The 21,912-nt window shown below is 41.1% G+C and overlaps 2 protein-coding genes across 2 annotated transcripts; both read left to right on the top strand.

Annotated features, from left to right (window-relative positions):
* Nucleotides 1–911: 911 nt before the first annotated feature.
* LOC134476478 (C-C motif chemokine 3-like) lies at nt 912–7,852 on the top strand. Its single transcript, XM_063250927.1, has 3 exons — nt 912–1,059; nt 1,416–1,530; nt 1,890–7,852. The coding sequence occupies exons 1-3, from the start codon at nt 918–920 to the stop codon at nt 1,978–1,980; spliced, it is 348 nt and encodes a 115-aa protein (XP_063106997.1). The 5' UTR covers nt 912–917; the 3' UTR covers nt 1,981–7,852.
* An 8,393-nt stretch (nt 7,853–16,245) lies between these two features.
* LOC134476477 (protein FAM170A-like) lies at nt 16,246–21,595 on the top strand. The gene is made up of 2 exons (XM_063250926.1): nt 16,246–16,423; nt 20,843–21,595. The coding sequence occupies exons 1-2, from the start codon at nt 16,354–16,356 to the stop codon at nt 21,493–21,495; spliced, it is 723 nt and encodes a 240-aa protein (XP_063106996.1). The 5' UTR covers nt 16,246–16,353; the 3' UTR covers nt 21,496–21,595.
* Nucleotides 21,596–21,912: the final 317 nt, after the last annotated feature.

Below are 21,912 nucleotides of genomic sequence, written 5' to 3'. Positions count from 1 at the left end.
GGCTGAGGCAGGAGAATCACAAATTTAAGCGCCCCCCCCCCCTGCATGGCAAGACCCTCTCACAAAAAAAGAAATACAGGAACAATAAGGAAGTGGGTTTTTGAGGAACAAGGACTTTCTTTTACAATTGTTTACTGATTTCTAAGGACTGTTATTACAAGCAGGAAATATACTTTGTTTACTTAGGAACTCCCTGTTAATTGTTACAGATGAGCTGTGAGAAACACTGTTGTGCATTCAACCTTCTTCATCTCTGTGGTCATATTGTAGGGCAGATCCCCAGGAGAGTGCTTTTCTAGTCTAAATATTGTTATTGGTGTCAGTTAACCCAGCTCACCCAGGGATTGGCCTGTGACAGAGGCTCATGGACATCTGAGAATGAACCAGTTTTTTAACCAGCCACCCTCATATCTGCCTCTCCAGTAGCTAAAGCTTCCCCAACCCTGCTGTCTTCATCCAGGGAGACCCTGCTGTCTCTCCCTGGGGTGCCCTGGGGTCTGCAGGGCATCCTCAAGGATCTTCTGTGTGGTAGGAAGAGAGGGGAGGAGGGATCCTTGTTTTGGATCAAGAGTTGTTAGCATTAGAGCCAGCAGCCATGCTACTCTGGCTGGAGAAGTCAGCAGGGGACTCAGCTGTGGGGGAGAAATGCTTTGCCTTCAAGTCTGTGCTGGTGAGAAGGCAGTGGCCAAATTCGCCTCAGAGTGACACCTGGCATCTCGCCTCCTTGCACTGTAGAAACCATTTCCCTATTGAGTAAGCGAGGGACCCATTCTTGCAAATTGCCTGAGCTTTCCTGGTTTATGCACAGCATAACACCAACACCATGGTTAAAGGCCCGCCCCCAAGCTTTCATTTTCTGATGTCCTGGGGCTGCATATAAAGACATGATTTAGACCCCCATAGGAGGCAGCAGCTGCATGTCCTCAGGTCGCAGCTGTCCTTGGCCACCACTTGAGTTCACTCATCCTCTGCTGCCCAGTGACATGGAGGCCCCTGTGGCTGCCCTCATTACCCTGATCCTCACTGAGACCCTCTTCTCGCAGTCCTGCTGTGCCTTACGTGAGTCTGTCTTTTGCTCTTGGGTTCCGCCTCTCTGAACCTGTGTCTCAGTCTATGACTGAGACTTCCACACAGGGAGCTCTAGAAGGATTCTGAGGCCGCTTCCCAGAGGATTTTCCTTCCTAAGGGGTTTAGGAATTCTGTTCAGTTCTGGGAAATAGAGAAGGAGAGAGCCTCTTTTCATGGATGAGAAAATGCAGGTGCACCTGGGATTTGTAAGAAGTAGGATCTGGATCTAGCTGATTGGTTTGTTTGTTTGTTTCTCTCTCTCTCTCTCTCTCTCTCTCTCTCTCTCTCTCTCTCTCTCTCTCTCATCTGAACAGTCACTTCAGATCTTCTTGTCTTGTCTGTTGTAGGGGGTGCAGACACCCCGACTGCCTGCTGCTTCTTCTTTATCTCCCGGAAGATCCCGCGCAAATTTGTGGTGGACTATTATGAGACGAGCAGCCAGTGCCCCAAGGCAGCGGTCATGTAAGGGCTGGTCCCCTCCTCCCCCCACACCTGGGGAGGGAGGGCGGCTGGGCTGAGGGGAAGCGGCTCAGAGTCTTCCACTTCCTTAAGACCCATACTAGCAGGAGTCTAGGGGAGACCCTGGGGTGTTTTCTGACCTACCCTGGGGTCTGCAGGGAGTCCTGAAGGACCTTCTTCTGCGTGGTAGGAATACAGGGGAGGAGGGACAGCAGGAAGCTGCCTTTCTGAGGGAGCCACTTGGGGGATCTGTGAACTTCAAGGTTGGGGGCCCTGAAATGTCTGGGCAGAAAAGGATGCAGAGGCCCCAGGATTTCCTGGTTGGAGACCTTAGCTGTTGCCTCCTTTCCCTTCTTCTACAGCTTCCAAACCAAGAGAGGCCGGGAGGTCTGTGCTGACCTCAGAGACACCTGGGTCCATGAATACATCGCCGACCTGGAGCTGAACTCCTGAGCGCCCTGGAGGCTATGAGGAGGTCTCACATCTGTGGGCAAACACCTGAGGCTAGGGTGTGACCCTGCAGTTCTGGAGGCCACCTCTTCTGTGGGTCTCACCCCAATCCCAGCAACACTCTGAGACCCTCTTAACAATCACTTTATTTATCTTGTTAGATTTTGTAGTGTTTTCATTTCCTCTGACTTCTCACAGTAGCCTTACTGATGTCTTTCCCCCTTGTTCTGCAGTGGTTCTCCCAATTCATATGTAAATCAGTGACTGTGATCAGCCATCTCCAGAAACACTGTAGTATGTTTCACACAGCAAATGCTTATTGAATGGTTTTGCTCAGCATTGCTTCTGAAATATGAAAGACTACTTACATGAAAGGTCAACCAGCATTGTCCTTGCATTGAGTCTGTTGATTTTTGTTTTCCAAACTAAGACTTTGCAGTTGATAAGAATACTGGAAGAAGGGTAGAGGCAAATGAAAAGAGGCAGGAGCCACAAGAACAGGGCAGAGCACCACTGCAGCCATACCAGGTGTTTCCCTGGGGACACTTTCCGGAACTGTGGAAACTGACACCCATCGTTTTACAACTGGATCATAGCACACATAGTCTAGAAAAAATTTCTGCTTAAATAAGATGATGCAGATTTCTCTACATAGACTGCTTTTCGTAAAGCTTTCCTAAAGTGATGGCTAACATTTGTTGAGGGCATTATCAACTGCTGGGATCTGTGTTAAGTAGTTGCTTATTTTAGCAAGAGTCTGGCAAACCCTGCCAGTGACCCAACCAAGAAGACATCCAGTCTTGCAGTCAGCTGATATCCTTAGTCAGGTTCTCTGCCATTCGCAGTTCTGCTTTTGAGGGAATATTATTCACTTCCACTTCTGGGTGAGTCTCAGAGGCCCCAGTGACCAGAGTTAGCAAACAAAAACAGAGAATAAAAGGCAGATGTGGTGATGTATGTCTGTAATGCCAGCAATTCAGGAGACAGAGGCAGGAGGACCACAAGTTTGAGGCTAGTCTGGACAATTTAGCAAGTATGTGTCTCAAAGGCTAGGGATGTAGCTTAGTGGTAGAGTGCTTTCCCACCATGTGCAAGGCCATGAGCTCAATCTCTAGCATTGCCAAATAATAATTACTAAAAGAGTTTGTCCTATTTAATATTTGACATATATTACAAAATTGTGACTAATCTGAAATTTGAATCTAACTGGGTGTCCTGTATTGCATCTGGCAGTTTTCAGAGTGAATACTTCTTATGGAGGTGTCTTTTTTCCTGTGTAAAATGGTACCTAGGATTAGCTTAAGTGTGTAACAGTTTTTCTCAACCTTGAATTCACAGTACTCCAGTGCCAAGGCCTCATCTCTAAAGTCACAGATTTAATTAGAGTTAGGCAAGACCTCACATCAGTAATTTAAAAACTCCCTAGATGATGGTAATGCAAACCAGGTTCAAGCCACTGGTGTGCAACCTAGGCCGTTTTTACACAGCCTTGGACTCCTCATTTTTGAAGGCTTCAGAGCTGGTTGTTTTTGGTTCCTTAAAATTGTTAATTAGAAACAGAAGATCTGTCAGACACAACATCATATCTGGGATGGTCGGGACCCTGTCCTCCCCCAGCACAGAGCTGGGAGTCCCTGTTCTTTCTACCCTGCACACTTCCCACTTTATTGACGTCTATCCCTACATCGCCCTCTGCTGGTGGAACAATGCTGCAGCCATGGAGGCCACTGCAGTTGGCTTCCTGCTTCTGATGCATCCCCGCTGCCCCTTTACAGAGAACATGAGTCTTCACTGTTGCGGTCTGTTTCATGTTTCACCTTCATTGGGCTGAGCATTGCCTAGGTAGCCGTTAAAGAATTATCTCTGGGTGGGTCTGTGAGGTCTTTCCAGAAGAGATCAACATTTAAATCAGAAGACACCAGTGAAGTTCTGTCCCTAGTGTCATCCAGTTGATTTAGGACCCAGGGAGAGCAAAGAGAAGAAGGAAGGGCAAATCCATGTTCTTGCTTTGAGCTGTGGCGTACATCGTCTTTTGTCACTGGACACTGGCTTTGCTGGTCCTTGGGCCTTCCGAGATTTGCACCGTCATCTCCTGCTTCCCCTTCTAAGTGTTATGAACTTGAACTGGGACTTCACTCTCAGCTCTGGTTCTCAGGCCTTTGGACTCAGATTTTGGACTGAATTATACCACCAACTGTTCCTTGATGCAGGCTTCCATAATTGTGTCAGCCAGTCTCTTTGTATTCTGTATGCATCAGTACATATCTACATACCTATGTCAAAGGTATTTAGAGAGAAGAGAGACTTGTTTTGTTTTTCTGTAGAACCCTGAGTAATATATTCACTTACCACCAAGATGAGTATTAAATAGAAATCGGAGGAGATGAAACTGATTGTAGACTCAGCTTCTGTGTCCTGCCTTATCTTTCCCCTGTGCATTTCTGCATGAACTTATTTTGTGGGAAACTCTGCTTTTCTAGGCCAGTAAGCTTCAGATTCTCAGTCAGCTTCATTTGTAGGCAAGAAGCAGAAAGGATGTTTCTTAAGAAAACTGTTATCTTTCTTTCTCTGCTATTAGGCAAATCAATTTAAAAGTAAGCCTTTTTTTTTAGTTGGTTGGCCTTACTAGAGCTGGGAATTTAAGCTCAGTGGCTCAAACACTTACCTCCTAAAAAAGGTAGTAAGTTTGATCCCCAGGACCAAAAAAAAAAAATTATAGTTGGCCTTACTGACTGATGCAAGAAGCAAAGGACCTCTAATATTCTGAATTTTTTCTTTTTGGTGAAACCTTGGAAGGAAGACAGCCTTAAAATATATAGCAGGCCATAGGGATTACCAACTGTTTTGCTGTTTCGAGGTGTCTTCAGGATCCTGCCCTCAGCCACTTGTACTTTTTGAGGTCTGTTACCTCCAACACTGTGGTCTGTGTTAGCCAAGGATGTTTTATGTCAAAGTCAGAAAAACTGACTCAGTCGGGAGCCAAGGATGTTTTATGTCAAAGTCAGAAAAACTGACTCAGTCGGGCATAAATGATAGAACTTGAGCTCACACAGCCACAGCTTCAAGCAGTATAGTCAGCTTCAGGTGAAATTACCCCTTGGGCCTTACAAGGTCCTTTCAGAGCTTTCAATCATTCTGACAGCCCAGTGCAGCACATGTGCTGTGGGTGTACCACCACTGGCATAGAATTCCTGGTCTTCCCATTGGAAAGCTGAATGATAAGACTGACTGCTTTTCTTAGAGCATTGTTTCCTTGTGTCTTGAATCAAGCTCCTGGGCCCAGTGTTACTGGTCTAGCTTAGGTTAGGAGCTTATCTCTTAATCCAGGAGTCAGCAGGGCAGACTGTATTTGGCTCATCACCTGTGTTTATGTGGCCTGCAAGGTAAGAAGATTTTACATTTTGTAAATAATTGAAAACAATCAAGAATATTTTGAGATATAGGAATACTGCATAAAATTCAAAGTTTAGTGTTGATAAAAATATTTCATTGGACCACAGGCAGAATCGTGTGTTTATATATTATCTATGGATATTTTCACACCATAATAGTAGAGTTGTGTTTTTGTGACAGGGGTATATGACCCAAAAATCCTATACTAGTAACTATTGGCCCTTTATGGATTTTGCCAACCTCTTATCTTAACCAACCCATGTAACTGGGGAAATGGATTCATTGATTTATTTGAGCTGTTCAGTATCTGTAGTAGGCAGTGGTAATAAACTCACAGAGACACAAACCACAAAAGGGTATGGTTTTCCAAAAGATCACCTAAGAACAAAGGGGAAAAACAAAAAGAACCGAGGATCAGACAAATATCTACCAAGAGTGTTCAAGTTTCTTATATTTTGTCTATGTGAAATCTACTGATCATTTTGTGATTTATATCTCACCATTATGGTTTCCTCCCCAAACTGAAGGTTTAGTCTAGATGATCTTCTCATGTGGCAGTCAGTGTCTTAGAGATTTCCTGACTTTATTCAGTTTTTTTTTTTTTTTTTTTTTTTAAGACAGGATCTTGCTATGTAATTGAGGCTGGCCTTGAACTCACCATGAAGCCCAGGCATTTGCTGAACTCATGGCGTCCTCTTGCCTCAGCTGCTGGGATTACAGACATGTACCACCATGCCTGACTCTTTTCTATTTTTATAACAATAATAAGCCCATTCTATTCCATGCCGCCCTGGAAAACGTTTTTGTTTGTGGAAGGATTTAGAGAGGGATATACCCTGTTGCTCTGTACATGATGTCTAGTTCCTGAGTCAAAGGCTGAATTGTCATGAATGACTTTGCCTGCTGAACTCACCCACTAACAGCTAGGACCATTGAGTCTTCCCAGGATGGAGCAGACAGGTAAAGGACACAGTGGGCAGCCCAGTGGGTTCATTACTTCAATTCCACTTGAAACTCAAATGACGGGGGTCTTAAGAGAGTAATCTATAAAAATGAGTATTCTGCAAGCAGGGTAACTCGTTTTCCTTTTAGATGTCTGCTTGCAGAGCAAACTCATTGATTCACCTAAGCCGAGCTAATCAGTGGGGCAGAAAACAGGAGACAGGAGGCAAGGCAGAGGAAGGGAGTGTTGGAGTTCACTTCCACCACCCGGAGTGATGTTAGCCAGTTGATTCAGCACAGCTGGGCTTGGCCCTTCTTTCAAGTGTCACTTCAAACCTGCTGGGGGAACAATGTATTCCAAATCTGGCAAAGACTCAGTTTATACTGAATGGAGCATAATTGTTAATATTGTATCCTTTAACTTTCAAAATACCCATCCTGCACTCTAAGAGGCTAAGGCAGGAAGAATGCAAGTTTTGGCTGGGCAACTGACTTAGCAAGATCCTAACCCAAACTTTAAAAAACACTAAAAATTTAAGTCCTGCTTATCCTACCAATAGGAAGTACACAGAGCTGTGAGATGATCTCAGGGTTGCTGACCACAAAGATCTCTGGATAGGTGGGTAAGACAGGAGTGAGGTTACCTCCCTTATGTGTAAATCTCAACATAGGGCTGAAAGCACTCCAAGAGAATGCCTTTAAAACAGTGCTCAAGGATCTCCCAAGTAGCAGAGGCCCTGGTTTGAGCTGTGGGAGAGGTGAAAAATGTTGGAGAAGAGCAGGGTCTCACTTGAATACAGTAATTCTACCTTAAAATGCAGATATTTTCCCTGTCACTCCACATCCAGGGAACCGTTCATCTGAGTTTGTATGGGTAGTGGTATCATACCTGTTGACTCTGCACCTTCTTAGTAAAGAATCTAAACTTGGTGTCATGATAGGCATAGATTTTATTGTCTAGTTCCATTTAAATTCCTAAAGACATACCCAGACAGCTCCTGTAGCACTCTCTCTGCTCCTGTGATGTTTTTCTAAGTGCATTTCTTTTATGGTCTCCCTGTCAACCTTTGTGTTGACCTTTGTGTCAGAAAATATCCCTTACCTACTTCTCTAACAAGCAAACATTTACTCATGTTTTAATACTCAGCTCAAATTTCAGTTCCACTAGAAATCTTGTTTTCCCATAGGGAGTAAGTTATTTCGTTTATTACTTTTCTATTGCAGTCTTGGACATATTTCTAATTGCTAATGGTTGTTTTTTATTTATAGGTGTTTACTGTATTACAGGATCTTTGATGGCAAAAATATATTGTTTTTAAGAACAGAGTCCAGTATTTTCCAGATACCCATGTATAGCAATAATAGAATAAATGATGCATGGGAGAAAAAGAAGATAAAAGGAGAAAGAAAATAAGAAACATAAAGCATCCTACAAGGGGGAAGCAAGATCTGAGCATAGGAGACGATTTTTATAGATGTAAAATCTGTCCAGTTCTAATCACAGATGACTGCTAAGGCATGGTTCATGAAATATTTATCTATTCCTCTCTAGGAATCATAAGGGGAGTTCACTGTTTCATCTACTGCTTGATAACTAATAAAATACATCTCATTTATTTGACATGTATAAAAAGCAACTAATTTCAGTTCAAATGCAAAACATGAAGAATGCTCAAATACATTATTTTGAAAGCTAACTTGATTAAATAACATCTTTTAAGTAAGATATTTCCAGGAACCAGAATTATATACACTAGAATTGGATTTCTATAAGATAGTTGCTGGAAGCAAAAATGCTTTTATTCTAGGGTCATGTTTAAACCAATTATGAAATGTTTTTGGAAGTTAATTTTTCCTGGTTTGATTTGAATATGGTTTATTCATTTTGAAACTTCAAGCTTAGACTGTATTGTGAAATATAAGAGGGAAGAAATTTAATATGACAGTTGTGTTTAAAAGAGGGCTGTTTGGGACTGGGCGCAGTGGCACATGCCTGTAAATCCCAGAACTTGGGAAGCTGAGGAGGGAGGCTGAGGCAGGAAGATCACCGTGAGTTTGAGGCCAGTCTGGGCTACATAGTGAACTCAAGGCCAGCCTAAACTACACAGCAAGAGCCTGTCTTGCCAAAAAAAAAAAAAAAAAGGGGGGGGGGGATGTGATTAGGATTTAGTTGGGTAAGTTAATTAGAATGGGTTCCATAATTGACTACTCATGGTTTTATAAGAAGATAGAAGCCAGGGAAGATATATATGTACACACTGTCTCTTGTGATATAAAGTCGTGTGTTGCCTTAGGACTTTGCCAGCAAGAATCCATCACAGCATGCAGACCCTTGGCTTTGGGCCAGAATGGTGAACTCAAATAAACTTGCTGTATTTCTTGTTTATCCTGTGTATGCTTTTGTGTTATTTAGCAACACAGAACAGACCACATTTACTTGGATGATTTCAAGATTTTTAACTTCAGTCTCAGGTTCAAAAGCTTCTTACCAAATATTATTGTTAAAAAATCTTTGTGCTACTAATTCAGGGGAAAACTTTTGAATATTCCAGAGGACAACTGAATTGATTGTGCCTATCTTGCCTGCTATGGAAAACCAATAATCAAAAGAGAATGATTGAGGAATCCCTCAGTAGCCTGATAGAACCTGCTTACCCTCTCATCAGTAGCTCTGAGGATGCCCCACTTTAAGGCTGGGTGTCCAGGTTTTGTTCCAGGGAGCAGGCTAGTGTGAGTGTAATGGAACGCTACTTAATCTCCCAAAGTCAGTAATATTCTCAAAAGTAATGCTCAATTAAAGTAAGCTTTATAAAATTCAATCCTAGTAAAGTTGTAAAAGACATACCTCATTTTGTGTTTCTTATTTTGATAAACGGCATCATTTTCCAGAGAGTGAGCCAAGTCAGAATGTAAAGTCCTCCCTGTTTCTAGATTCCTCCCTGTTACATTGATTCTCATTGTAATTACATCTTCATTCCCTATACTCAATGCCTATGCATTTTTACTTTTACCTTGCTTAATTCCCAAATTGATATATTTTTGCTTTTTTGCAGACCTATCCTCTGTGTGTGATTTGAAGGCATCCTAACTTTAATGGGTCAAATACCAACCTATTCCTATATACTTCACATGTGCCTCTTTCAGGTTTTTCTATCTTATTAAATTACAACTCTGTTTTTCCATTCTGTCAGTTAAAAATACTCTTGTATCAAAGGCATGACTGCATCATATATGACTGACTTTCAATGTGCCCATCATTATCCACCTTTTTTTTCTACCTTGTCACTGATAGCCAGTGTCCTGTGCAACCCACAATTGTTACCTAATTTGTTGCAGTAGCACTTAAACTCTTCTGTTTTGAAGCTTGACTCAGTGCAATCTATTTTCCTAAAGGTATGTGGAAAATTCTTTCTTTCTTGTTTCTCTTTCCTCCTCCACCTCCTTTTTCTCCTACTTCTCTCTCTCTCTCCCTCTCCCTCCCTCTCTCCCTCTCTCTCTTTTTCTCGTGACAAGGTGTCACTGTGTAGTTCAGACTGTCTTGAACTCATTATGTAGCCCAGGCTGGCTTCAGACTTATGGGCATCCTTTTTCCTCCGCCTCCAGTGCTACAACTTGTAAACAATTCTCTATCAACATAGCTCTGATCATACCACTCTCTGCTTTGATTTTCAAGGGTTTTTCATATCACTAAACCCTTGGCAGGGCTGACAAGTAGCTGTGCTCTTTTCTTGCTGCTGTTCTGAACTAGTCTCCTGATATTTCCCCCTAACTATATTCATTTCAGCCTTTTTGGCTTCTTTGCAAGTCCTTGTACATGCTGCATGTACTCTTGACTTTGCATTTTGTATCCCTGCAGCCTAGCACATTCTCCCCACACGTAGCCGTTTACTCAGGTCATCGCATCCTTTTCATCTACAAACAAGCATCCTTTCATCAGAAGTTCTCTCTCCATCTTTCTAAAGATGAATTCGCCATCTCTCTCGTTTTTAGGAGGAGCAGGATGTTGGTGTTCTTCATTCTGCGCCCAGCTGCTTGCTGCCAAGGCTAAGTCTCAGGCACGTGGACGAGCGGTGCAGGCTGCATGTGTCTGGTCATTGCGATGTGGACGTGCGTGGGTGCCGAGAACCTGGGGCCTGCTTGCCCTGGACCTGGCGCTCAGGGCGCCATGGGTAGACAGGTGTGGACCTCGTGCTGCCTTTTCTGCCTCCAGTGAGCGCTCAGCTCTCACAGAGAAGCTTGCCAGTCTTCCCATCAACAAACAGTTCCAGAGTGATTTTGCCTAAAAATTGTAAAATTGCAAATTATATCTGAAAGCTGTTTCAGTGTGTTCTCTAAATTATTGAATCTAATGTTCAGCAGTAAATTCTAAAATAAAATCTTATGACCTAATTCCTGTCTTACTCAACACATCATTTTAAAGATTTTTGAGACATTCCATGCTATTTTGTAATGTGTTTTTGCATATGTATTTTTCTTTGAATATTTTTCTTTTTCACTTTTACCTTGCAAATGTATCTCTTGACCATAATGTTTTCTTTGATGAATTTTCTTTTTCTTTGAAGGGATCTCTTATTCTCTGCCTGGATTGATTGCTTCCTATAATAGAACCTGTGATATATTAATTCCCAATATTGCATGCTACAGCATAATTATTTTTAAACAGAAATACAAAATTACTTATCACATAAAAATAATAAATTATGAAAGTCTTGCATCTGGAATAAATGAGCTAATGGTTACATTTTTAAATTAAAGAAAAATAAAATTTAGTTGGGGATTTAGCTCAGCAGCTTAAGTGCTTGCCTGGTAAACACAAGATGGTGAGTTTGATCCCCGGTGCAAAAACCAAATCAAAACAAAACAACAAAACAAACAACCCCGAAAGCCCCCAAACAGAAAATTACTTATCACATAAAAATAATAAATTATGAAAGTCTTGCATCTGGAATAAATGAGCTAATGGTTACATTTTTAAATTAAAGAAAAATAAAATTTAGTTGGGGATTTAGCTCAGCAGCTTAAGTGCTTGCCTGGTAAACACAAGATGGTGAGTTTGATCCCCGGTGCAAAAACCAAATCAAAACAAAACAACAAAACAAACAACCCCGAAAGCCCCCAAACAGAAAAATCTTAAATTTAAATAGTATTTGCAATTACTCATGGTTTCCAGAATAGTAGCATAAAATATTTTATCATTGTACCTTAGCATATCATAATACTTCACATTATTTGGTAGAATTCAGATTAAAATCATTATATGAATAGATAAACTATTTAAATATTATACATATCCATGCTGTTTATTTCCAATCAACAACATTTTGTGGTCATGAAAATATCATCATGAGGAATCATATGTTTATTTCCTATGACAAAAAGATATTTCTGAGCCAGAGAATCTGTGGTTTTGAAAATGAGGTAATTGAGAAACAAACTAAACTTTTCCATTGCTCTTATTTTTCTTTTATTTTAGAATAAAAGCAAGCAAAATAAAGCCAGTCAAAACAAGACAGTGAAAGTGTCCCAGGATTTCACATCAAGATAATAGGAAATCAACAGCAGTTGCCACAGTGACTCTTGTCTTCAAAACAGCTGCCCAAACCATCAGACAGTAAAATTAAAAAAAAAAACAAAAAACAAAAAACAGAAACAGAATAGAAGCAATAAAAAGAAAATAACAAATGCAATCCATGTCTTCAAAACCAGGTAATAGTGAATCTAAATGGCTACCATAATATATCTTGTTCACTGTTCTTATTTTTAGTGGGACAACCATGGCAATGCCCAACGCTTCTCATTCCTTAGTGGCACCTGGTCTAAGGAAAGTAACTGGTGGGTCTCGTCCTTCAGCTGTGCCTTTGGACTCAGCAGCATTCACGTCACCAGCGCTTTTCCCAGGCTGTTACAGGTCTGACTGGATGCATGAAGCTCCTGCAGCCCGGCCACGTCTCTACAGTGCTGAGCTCTGCTGGGTGCCCGTTGGTCTGGGGCTCCTACTGCTCTGCAGTCAGAGGCTCTCACTACATAATCCTGCATTTTCCCTCTTCACACATCTCAGACCCACATTGCTGTGCGAAGGTGTCTCCTCCTTACTCCTGCTTCTACTACTTATTCTTCCTAAGTGTTTGCCCAGGAGGTCTCTTTCATGCAGAATTCCATTTTGGTATCTAAAACTCAGGAGATCCATATCTTCTGTGTTACATCTGGGGTTTGTTTTTGATCTTTATTTTGTTTACATCAATCTATATAGAAATGTTACTCATTTTAAAACTCAAAAAGTTTTCACCATCAGCATGACAGTGAGGGAGCTCTGCAGACCTGCATAGAATCTCTTGTGCATGTATTTCCTGTATAGAAGATTTAAAAGTCTCTGTGCTGCACTGCTTTATGCCAAATTCCTCTTCTTTCAAGGTAAATGCATTCAAAAAGTTTAATACTATGCTTGTACAACCACCTTCACCTTTTTTATGTAATATATTATTTTTGTCTCCTGTTCCTATTTGTTTTCCATAGCGATCTATGCCTATTTTGTCTCATATATCTCCATCCTTTAGGATCTTATCACATCGATATTTGTATTGATTAGCTTTGCTGTTTTGGATACCTCAAACCTGCACCTTAGAGTTGGGAATGGTTTATTTGTCTAATGTTTCAGCCTGTGCTGAGCTAGTTCCAGGGCAGAAACCTAATAGCAGAAGTAGCTCATGGTGGAGCAGAATTGCTCCCTTCATGGCTGGCAGAAAGCAGAGCACAGTGGAGGAGCACCAGGGAGAAAACACCCTCCAGTGTCCTGTCCCCAGTGACTCACCACGTCCACCTGGGTCCAGCCTCCTAACAGCTCATTCAGCTATGAACATCAGTGGACCATCTCCTTACTGATGAATAAGTGCCCGTGCTCCAGTTGCCTTCCCAGGAGACTCCTAATACAGCCGGTTGACAGTTAAGAGGGACTGTCAACTACACTATTCAGTAGTTCATGGACTGTGTAAACATTACTCAGTTGAGCGATGTGATGTGTCTTGGTTAAATTGCTTTCTTTCTAGTTTGCTTGTTTAGCTTTCTGTGGACTTGACTCTCCACTATTGCTGTCTGCATACTTCTGTATAGACCATGTAGACATTGTCTTTCAAAAGAGTGTACACTGTTAAGACATTTAAACTCTTTAGGTCATCTATTAATTTCATCTTGTGTACTTGATGCTATCTCTTATAACTTTATATATCTTTAAATTTTGAGGAAAATTATGAAATTTAAAATTTTGAGAGATTTTCCTTTTATCATTTAAGTTTTACAAGAGATTTCTTTTTGGTTTTTGAATATTCTTTAATGTTTTTGGTGCTGGGGGATCAACCAAGTGCTTATGCATGTCAAAGAAATACTCTACCATTAAACAAGTGCTCTTCCAGTCCCTGAATATTCCTTTTGTCACTTAGCTCTTCCTGTATCATTAATGTGGGATCCTCATTTACATCAAGGGTGATCAAAATATACAATTAATGTTTTTTGTCTTTTTTGAGATAGGGTCTCACTATGCAGTTCAGGCTGGCCTTGAGCTCATGTTGTAGCCCAGGCTGGTCTTGAACTCATAATGATCCTCCTGCCTCACCCTCCTGAGTGCTGAAATTACAGGCATGAGCCATCACGCCCAGCTTATATGATGTAAAGAAGATACATTAATCTCCCTCAAAATACTTCCTCTCACTTCACTCACACTTGTTCCATCGTTCTTCCCATTTTCTTTTTCAGTTTTTATTTTCATTGGTACATGTGTGGTGCACAGTGATCACATTCATTATGCAGAGATGGCAGTATATATAACGCATCATGGTTCTTTTTGACATCCTTCCCTTTCTTCACTTCAGTCTTTGTCCTTTCCCTTTTGGTAAACCATCTCTTTGTCCCCTATTATTTTTTATCTTGCTATTTTCCTATCTTTTATTTTGCTATTTAATTTTTTATATTTTGAGTTTCTCGTAGAAGAGAAATCCTATGATATTTAAGCTTCTGTGTTTGCTTCCACTTATTAGTTTGTCTCCAGGTGTAACCCTGTTCCTCCAAATGCTTTAAGTGTGTTGTTTATGGTGGAGCAATCCTCCACTGTTGTATAAAATCTGCCTTTTCTTTATCCATTCATGGGCTGCTGGAGGTATGGGTCACTGCAAAGATTAGCTATTGCAAAATGTGTTGCTATATATATAGGTATTTATATGTCACTGTAATATGAAGGCTTTATTTCTTTCAGGAAGATACTTAGAAGGAAAATAACTGGATCCAATTTCTGTTTATAATTTCAGTAATCTCCACACTGATTTTCGTAGTGGTTGTACTAGGTTACATTCTGACTACCAGTGTGGAGGTTCTTGTACCCAGGATCCTTGCCAGCGTTTGTTATTATTTGATTGCTTGATGAAAGGCATTCTCTCTGGAGTATTATGGCATCTCTCTGTTATTTTAATTTACATTTAGGTAGCGGCCAGTGAAATTGAAATGTTTTCATGTATTTATTGGATATTTTAACTTTTTTAAGAGAAGATGTTTCAGTTCAGCGGATCTTTATTTTTTGAGTTCTTTGTATATTATATGCTGGACCTCTTGCTGAGAAACAGCTGGAAATTGTTTTCTCCCCTTCTGTGTGCTGTTTCTTCACTCTTTTGTATGTTAGATTTGCTGTATTAACCTTGTTTGTTTGCTGTGATCCCATTTGTTGTGTTTTTATGTTATATCTTATGGATTGGCATTCTGTTAAAAAACTCTTTAAGAGCTCAAGAATTTCGGGCCAGGGATTTAGTTCAGTGGTGTAAATCCTTGTCTTGCAAACGGGAGGTCTGGCAAGCACATAGTAGTGAGTTCGATCCCTAGTACCAGAGGAAAGGAAAAAGTTCAAGCATTTTACCCATGTAATGCAGATTCACCCATTTAACAATATTCATAATGTTTTTGTAAAATTTGACACTCTCATATTTTCCAGTTTGATATCCAAATAACATCTAATTTTTGTACTCACTTTTTTACAGCATAAAAAGCCAAGAATTTTTTGATAAATCTGTCAATAATTCAGTGTCCATGGACACAGAGATACCCCGCGGCAGGATCAATGGGGTAGAAGAGGCTGAAGGAGGCTAAGCCGTGTCCTGAGTCTAATGGTAAGCACTGTGGTTGAGAATAAACACAGCTTTCTCCTTAAAGAAGAGATATATTTCATAAACAAGGGAAATTAAAATAAGGTTGTTTCAGATCTCAGCGTAGCAGTTGCAGTGTTTCCAAAAGATAAATCCAGAGTGAGACTGCCAGCAGCTATCAGAGGAGAATTCATGACCGGAGTCAGTTTTGTGAAGCTTCTGGTTATATTGCTCTCACCAGTGGGGAAGTTCTGCAGAAGAGTGTTGGAGAAGACAGGCGTGCTTTTTCAGACACATGAGAATGCTCCCCTTAGCAGGAGAAATCCATAATTACTAGCAATGTGTGGATATATGAACTACTCTCACATCTACACTATTTGTCTCACATGTGTATCCACATAAAGAGAATTAATAGGGTGTAACATTTGCTATTTTCTATGAGACAAGCATAGTGCTAAGCCTAATCCTCTCTGGTACTGCTGTATCCTTACTATTTAGCAGATTGACTTATGAAGGTTTCCCAGAAACGTCAAAGGATTTCCTTTGTTTAGTCAATATTGTCTTTCTACAGTTTGTATATGAAGTGCAAGATATGAATATTGAGGTAAGTGACAAAATTTCCATTAGATAAAAGGCATCCATCACATGGGCAAGGGTTATGAGCAAACCTGCAGTGCTGTGCATACTGGCTTGGTCCCAGTGATGTCATCAACAGTTCATAGAACACGACCGAGGCCTTAGTGATAACTGATGTCCAGTGGATCGCTGCTCACCACAATAATTAGGTGAACAGATAGCTTCCCATGGTATTTTTTGGTTTTGGCTGTACAAATTTTATTTCTTCTCATTGTTGACTATCACTGTGAGAGCTGTATCAGAGAGAAATTTACCTGATTTCACCAATTCTCCAAAGAGTGGAATCATGAAACAGAAACAGAAGAGAAAACATCTAGAGAGCAGAATCTCACCTCCACCTGCAAAGATGTCAAGAGGTTAGTGTGTTAGTGTGTTCTCTTAGGAGGGAATGAGTAACTGTCTTTCCCATGAAGGAGAAGAAAGGATTTGTAGTTTGTGATGTAGCAGTGGAGGAGAGAGAGAAGCAACTGAATGAGGGAAGGAGATTTTTGTCTTACTGAGGAGGGCTCAGGTAGTCTGAGAATGAAGAGAAAGAGGATCCAGGTTTTATCCTGTGGCTTAGATGACGTGTCTGTCACTGCTACATACTTGGTCTAGACATTTTTTTCTTTTAAAAATGAATTTTCTGTCATTTGATTTTCTCTTGTGATATTGGGAACCAATGTAAAGGAAGTTACGATTTCCAACAGTACTCTCTTCCTTTTGATGAAGAAGAAACTGAGGTTCATAGAAATGAAAGAAATATTTTTAGAAGTTTAATTGTAGTTTCTGATGCAATGACTATAAAATGAAAAATTTACTTTGGAATAAAAAACTCATACTTTCACTTGGTACAACTCTATATGAAATGTAATAAAAAAGAGGACACACACACACACACACACACACACACACGCACGCACACACAGAGATGAATTAGCCAAGAATGGTGAGTGAAAGTGATAAAATTTGGCTCTTTACAGAAAAATTGGAAATTGAACAGTGGAGATTGCCTTGGAGATTAACAGTAAAGAAGTCCTAAAATTGAGGACACTTTGTTTAATGGTATAATGAGACAGATTGGAGCTGACCCCAAAATTCAAAAGAGTCACTCATATTTCTAAGTTTAGCAGTTAGCAAAATATTTACAGCTTTGGTGTTTTTGATGGTCCTTTGTATATAGCATAAGTCTGTTTTCATTTCCCTTTCATTAACATTGCTACATATTCACACTGTAGCCTATGAAATAGGGAAGCTCATAGTCACACAAACAGACACATTTGCAAGAAGACAAACATGGGCGCATCGCAGCAACAAAGAAACAAACAAACACAAAAAACCCAAAAGACCAGGGAAAGATCAATAGCAGTATCCACTGTAGTTGTCCACCTACTGTAAAATTCTGTGCCTCTTAAAGACAAAACACCTTAACTTCATCAGAAGAGGTCAAGCTGCTGTAAGTGGTCCATGCAGAGTGTACTTCTTACCTAGGTATGAACTCAGGGTATGTTCAAGGATACAGAACAGCTGTCCTTTGTGAGTTAATTCATAGGCTGAGATTAAAACATGTTGTCACTCACATAAAGGTTTCTAGGAGACCTTGGTTTATCAGCATCCCAGTCAATGGAAAGGGCAAATGGATGGAGAGGTGCAGGTGTGTACAGTACAGGTGTGCAACACTTGTACTCATTTTCCCTGTAGGAAGTGTACCCTCATGAGCAGGGCTAACTACAAGGAAGCACAGTCTCAATGGAAAAGCAGAAGCAAGCATTGTGCACATGTGGTGATCTGCAGTGTAGCACTCTGCATTTGAAATCTTTTACTAACAGGAGCCATGTAATTTGTCAAGAAGGGTGGAGGCACTATATGCTCACAGAAAATGTCACAGAATAGACTCCAATTATTTTATTAATCATAGATACACATAAACACCCAAGCAGAACCATATTTCTCCATCATTATTTGCTTTCTTAGGAGAGGTGAATGTGCGGCATGGTCTGTAGGGTCAAAATGAGCTGTTGTCAAACACCCACCGTTACAAAGCAGAAACATTTTTTACACTACCTCAGAGCACCTCTCCTCTGAAAACAAATCTCTTGGTGCAGGTATGGAAGGACTATTGAGCAGGGTCTGAGGGTTAGCTATGTCTCGGCATATTCCAGATTTGAGTTGAATGTTTCTGACCATCAGGTGAAGCAAGCTATTTAGTCTGAAAGGAGCGGAAAATAATCAGAAATGGACCTACTAGATCCCTAGAGGAAAGCATGTGACCCCAAAGTAAACCCAAAATCCCTGGAGGACTGGGTTCTGTTTGGGAAATGGCTAGAGACTGACCAACTGCTTAAGAAATGGTCAGAGACACCTAAAAATAGTATGTTAGTATGATCAGAAAGAGTGTTTGGGCTTCTCTGAAGATGTGAAGACCTTAACAGCAGAAGTCCAAGATCCTAAATTCCTCAGTATTCCCCATCATGACATACACTGTAGCTACATCAAATCACAGAGCACATCACATGCCCGGATTTCCACAGGCAGCCTTCCCACACCCGTCCCTCTCCAGAGACCTCCACACTGTCACTCTCATAGCCGCCTTTCCTTCTAATTTTCCATCAGCACCTGAATTCTGTAGTCTCAGTTTTGGTCCCTATTATGCAAATACGAATGAATCCTCTGACTTCTGGATGATCCTGCATTCATTTTCTATTGTTTAGCTTTGTGCAAATCGAAGAGTAAAATGTAGACCTTATGTTTCTGCCGTTTCACTCATCCTTACATTCATGAAGGTCATGTGTGTAGCGTGTGATTGTTATTTTTATAATCTCATGATAACTTACATTCTTCTGCTTGCCGAAAAATAATTTATTAATGATTATCCATTACCTGGGATTAGGATTGCTTTCTATGCAGCGAGTAATACAATGTTTTCAACATTGTTTTCTGCTACATTAAAATTTTGAGGGGGTAAAAGAGTAAAATATTTTTATAATTCTATATCAACCAATTTGGAATTAACATTTTATATTTTTATACACAAGCACATTAATATCCATTCAGTATTTTAGAGTGTTCTAAGCATCCTTTATTTATTATATATATTCTCAGAGTCCTGCATTTTCCAAAGCTAATGTGTTCTTTTTTTTCTTATTTCCATCTTGTATACTCAAGATCCTTGATTTTTTCCTTACAGTTCACATACAATAATTGCTCTTATCTCACATTATTTTAAATAACTATTGCATTTCTTAACAACAAACTATTCCACCACGCGCGCGCGCGCACACACACACGCACACACACACTCACTTAATTAGGAGGCAGTCAACAAAGGGATGTGTCCTTCAACACAGAAACACCCCACAGTGCCATCACTTTCCAAGCAAAACTTGTCCCATACGCACATGTGTAACCACCAAATCGACGTCAGTTGAAGCTTGGTTTAATTTTAAGCAACACGCAATAATCTCATCTTTAGGACACACACATCACTTCACTGCTCCTATGCCTCACATTCTTGCAAGACACCTGCTGTTTTAATTTGAGATCTCTAGTGAAAGACGCTGGTGCTCTTGATCAGTTAAATAAAGGGAGATGAGCTGGTTCTCACTAGGAACAGGCCAAGTAGTATAAAACCATCATGAATATTTAACTTCTCCAAACATAACAGTCTACCAAACCTTTCATTTGAGATTGTGACTCTTTAGGAGGAGATACAGAGAAAGGTGAGGTAGATGCAGGGGTGCTCTGAGCTTGGACAAGAGTCTGAGCCGAGCTGCTTGCCTGACCCCTTCTCACAAACAGCATAGGGCCTGAGGAGAGTGGGACTAAGATTGAGGCCTCTGAGGGGGGACAAATAGGAAATAAGGCTCCCAGCATGGGACAGAAATTCTGAGCACACCTTTCCATGTGAACACTGAGGCAGCAGTGGGTGAGTCCTTGTACCATGCTGAGCTGTGTAGGGGATGTGAGCAGGTCCTTCCCATCAGAGCTGCATACATTAAACCTCACAGCTCATGTCACATACGTCATAGTTCTGTATGTCACCATGCTGTGGGCCATTGCTCCTTCTTTTTGCCTTTCTCACAAACACTCTTCTCTCTCCCTTTGCCTATCACATTCCCTATTAATATTTCCTATGTGCACCCTTCACTCTCATTCCTACACGCAGTGGTTCTCAGATTCACCACTGTATGCACCATCCCATAGAGAGCTCCCCATCCTCTCTGAGGGATAAACTGTCCTAACTCCATCCTGTGTGATAGACCACATAATAGAAATCTTCAGTGTCCTTCTCAATATGTATATTTTCTCACCAAAACACCACTTCTTCCTCCATGCCATCAGGGCTTCATGGAGTTGCATGTTCTGGGGTCATAAGCACGTCCCCCTTCATGTAGGGCTGATGTCACATGTGTACCAGCATTCATACCTCATGCTATGAGTCACATCATGTGCTGTGTAATACAACATAACACCTTCCCTCACACATACACACATGCCCGTCACTGTATGCTTTTAACAGGACCAGAAACATTTACCAGATAGCTACCAGAAAATAGATGAATGATTAGACATACTGTGTGTATAACATATATGTGTATAACTGTGTATATTTACAGGATTTATAATACATATTTGTGTATTTCTAGGAAGCGCCACAAACTCATTTTTCATCTTGCACACCACACACAGAATTCTGAAACATCTCATATATGCTCTACCATCTCTTTTGCCCCAATGCAGGGATGTTCTTCTGGGTGCCATCACATCTCATGTTTCTTTAACATTTTCTTTTCTAGAATGCAATGAATTGCCTGAATATTTTCCACGTTTTGCGTCCTGCAAGAGGCCTCTGCATCAGGATTTGATGGAGTATCAGAATTGCTCCTCCACTTCAGGTCCCCGTTTACCTTACAGCTTTGTCAATAACCCCTCGATGACCTCAGGGTGTGCTGAAGGGAAAAGAGTCATGAACGTTTACTACATGCGTGTCCTAACCAGGAGGGGCGTGGCGATCTTCGGGGATACAGAAGGAGATCTGCAGCCTCCCCCAAAGAGGATAAGCATAGCCAAACTCAGCTTTCCTGAGGGGATTCCTCCAAAAGTCGTCCTCCCTGAAGATACAGGGCCTCTCCTATGTGACGGCAAGGCTCACGGGGACAGTGACTCCCTAGAAAAGTGGAAAGAGGCTAAGAGAGCATCGAGGCCCCTGGCACAGCGGATCTATCCCAGGGCTAAATACCCACCCTGGCTGCTGGAGCTGGAGAGGGGCTTCAGGTGCATGGGCTGCTGCAGAGTCTTCCCCACGCTGAAGGCCCTCACCCGACACGTGGCGCATGGCCTGGAGGAGGGCTTTTCATGCCTTGCGTTTCACCGGGCCTTTGCCAGGCTAAGGAGCAAGAGGAAGAAGGAAAAAAAGCGGGTCCTTAGGAAGAGAGGACGGCGCTATTGATACAACCTTTCTGGCCCTAGGGAGAAAGTTATGCGGTTGTGCTGTGTTTGCATTTTGAACTTGTTTGTGAATTTTGTTTTGCTTTTCAAATAAATCATAATTTTCTTGTTCTTGACTGGTTTGTAGAGGCAACAAATAAGGTTGGACTTCAGTGTCATAAACCTGTGGGCTTAAATCTCTTCCCTTTTGCACCTCTGTTCTTTTTTTGCATTAGCTTGCAGTCTTGGCAATGGAGGTCCTAATAAATGATTATAAGTCACAAATGAAAATACTTATGTAGGTCATAAGGCACAGCTTAATCTTGTATCACTGAGTAGGCAAAAATGAGGCCTGGCCCTCAAGGTGCGTCTCGCTCTGGCAGCCAGAGGAAGTGTGCCACTAACCGCTGTCCCATGGATTATCTCTCACTCAAGCCTT

This window comes from Cavia porcellus, unplaced genomic scaffold (genome assembly GCF_034190915.1).
Source record: "Cavia porcellus strain 051 isolate PalLab524CR breed Dunkin Hartley unplaced genomic scaffold, mCavPor4.1 scaffold_6, whole genome shotgun sequence".
NCBI classification, from domain to species: Eukaryota; Metazoa; Chordata; class Mammalia; order Rodentia; family Caviidae; genus Cavia; species Cavia porcellus.
The sequence above is the reverse complement of the archived record's forward strand: the minus strand, read 5'-3'. Positions and strand labels throughout refer to the sequence as shown.